Below are 2031 nucleotides of genomic sequence, written 5' to 3'. Positions count from 1 at the left end.
TTTGAGAATTACATCCAGAACCTGAGGAGGAGGCTGGACTCTCTCCTGGGACAGAGGGGAGAGCTGGAGTCTGAGCTGCAGAGCATGCGCCAATACGTTGAGGATTACAAAAACAAGTAAGTGCAGGGACCTAATGTGCAAGAAGCAGCCACCAAGGCGAGGAGAGCTGAGCCAGCTCTGAGATTCCACCGCTGTCTTCCCTTTGCTCCTGAGAGCTGAAGAGGAGGCACAGAGGGTTAGAGTACCTTGTTCAACTGCTTCATAGTGGGCTAGTCCAAGAGACTCTCGTTTTCCCTTCAACAGGTATGAAGAAGAGATCAACAGGCGCACGGCTGCCGAGAATGAGTTTGTGGTGCTCAAGAAGGTGAGTCATAGAGGCACCATGAAACTGAGTGTGTGTCCGTTTGTGTGTGTCCGTTTGTGTGTTTGTGTGTTGGGGAGAGTTTGGGAAGGCATTGGATTGGAAGAAGGCAGCTTGAGGCAGAGCAGCTTCCAACAGGAGGCACCGGTTGTCAGGTAGTAGATGAGAAGGTTCTTTGTCCATGTGATCTTCCCTTAGGATGTGGACTGTGCCTACATGACCAAAGTAGAGTTGGAATCAAAGGTGGGAGCTCTGACTGATGAAATCAACTTCCTGAGGAACATCTACGAGGAGGTAAGAAGGCATTTCTGTTTGACGAGGTGCATTTAATCTTGGGAGTCACTTGGGCTCTCTGCAATTGCTGCTCCCTCCTCAGAAGTTCAGGTTCATTCATCTCTCCATTTCAGGAACTGGCTCAGATGCAGACCATCAGCCGGGACTTGTCCGTGGTGGTGTCTATGGACAACAACCGTCATCTGGACATGGACAGTATCATTGAGGAGGTCCGACGTCAGTATGAGCAGATTGCTCAGAGCAGCAGGGCGGAGGCTGAGGCTTGGTACCAGAGCCGGGTGAGTCCCAAAGAGGTTGAGGATGGTCTGATGCTCTCCATGGGTCACTGTCCTCCTCACCTTGGAGCAAGAAAAATAGTGGCGTTCTCTGTAGCTCCTGTCACTCAAGGGTTATTTTGTGTCTGTGTTGTCAGTATGAGGAGCTGCAGAGCACTGCTGGAAGGCAGGGGGACAACCTCCGTAACACCAAGGTGGAGATCCAAGAGCTCACCAGGAACATCCAGAGACTGCGGGCTGAATTGGAGAATGTGAAGAAGCAGGTGAGGCTCCTTGAGCACCTCATCCATGCTGGGTATGGGCATCAGGGTGGTTTCCAGAAGAGGAGTCTGAAGGGACCAATATGGTTCAATAGAAGTGTAGAAAGAAATGTGTTAGGATGACCTTGCTTGTTCCTGCCTCTTCTCCATCCCATTTGTGCTGTGGGGACTGTTCCAATGATGGGATGTTGAAGGGAACTGAGAACCTGCCTTTCTTCTTTCCCAGAACCAGCAGCTGCAGGCAGCTATTGCTGAGGCAGAGGAACGTGGTGAAATGGCCCTCAAGGATGCCAGGATTAAGCTGGAAGAGCTGGAAAGTGCCCTGCAGAAAGACAAGGAGGACCTTGCTCGCTTGCTGAAGGAATACCAAGATCTGTTGAATGTCAAACTTGCCCTGGATGTTGAGATTGCCATGTACAGGAAACTGCTGGAGGGAGAGGAGAACAGGTGCCCTTCTTTTTATTTTTCTCCTTGATTGACACTTAGGTGATTACAAAGTGTTTCTACAGTATTTTATTTATTCCTTATACCACATGATATTATTCTTTGCCTTTGGTGTGTTGGACCATCTCTGTTACAAAAACACAAAGAGGAGTGTTGTTATTGGGGACATAATGGTTTTTTGAATCCAGAAAGAATGGAAAAGTATACTTATAAAAAGAAGAGGCATTCTCAGCCTATGCTTTCTCAATGACTGACCCATATCATTTCCCATCAATAGGTTGTGTGGAGATGGCATGTCCAACGTGAACGTCTGTAAGTATCCGTGTTCATTCAATTGTGAGGTTGTGTTGAGTTGAGTCAACTAGGACTCCCACCAGTGTCCTGTACAACGGGTAAC

The 2031-nt window shown here is 48.5% G+C and overlaps 1 protein-coding gene across 1 annotated transcript in view; it reads left to right on the top strand.

Annotated features, from left to right (window-relative positions):
* Positions 1-1990, top strand: part of LOC112955317 (keratin, type II cytoskeletal 6A-like) — a 5021-nt gene extending 3031 nt beyond the window's left edge. The window contains exons 2-8 of the mRNA XM_026048592.1: positions 7-116; positions 304-364; positions 560-655; positions 769-933; positions 1068-1193; positions 1417-1637; positions 1912-1990. Of these exons, the coding sequence (XP_025904377.1) occupies positions 7-116; positions 304-364; positions 560-655; positions 769-933; positions 1068-1193; positions 1417-1637; positions 1912-1990 (858 nt within the window). The remainder of the gene's footprint in view (positions 1-6; positions 117-303; positions 365-559; positions 656-768; positions 934-1067; positions 1194-1416; positions 1638-1911) is intronic.
* Positions 1991-2031: the final 41 nt, after the last annotated feature.

Source organism: Nothoprocta perdicaria, unplaced genomic scaffold, assembly GCF_003342845.1.
Source record: "Nothoprocta perdicaria isolate Ctin4 unplaced genomic scaffold, notPer1 scaffold_557, whole genome shotgun sequence".
Classification (NCBI taxonomy): Eukaryota; Metazoa; Chordata; class Aves; order Tinamiformes; family Tinamidae; genus Nothoprocta; species Nothoprocta perdicaria.
Note: the sequence above shows the minus strand (reverse complement) of the source record. Positions and strands in the feature narration are given on the sequence as shown.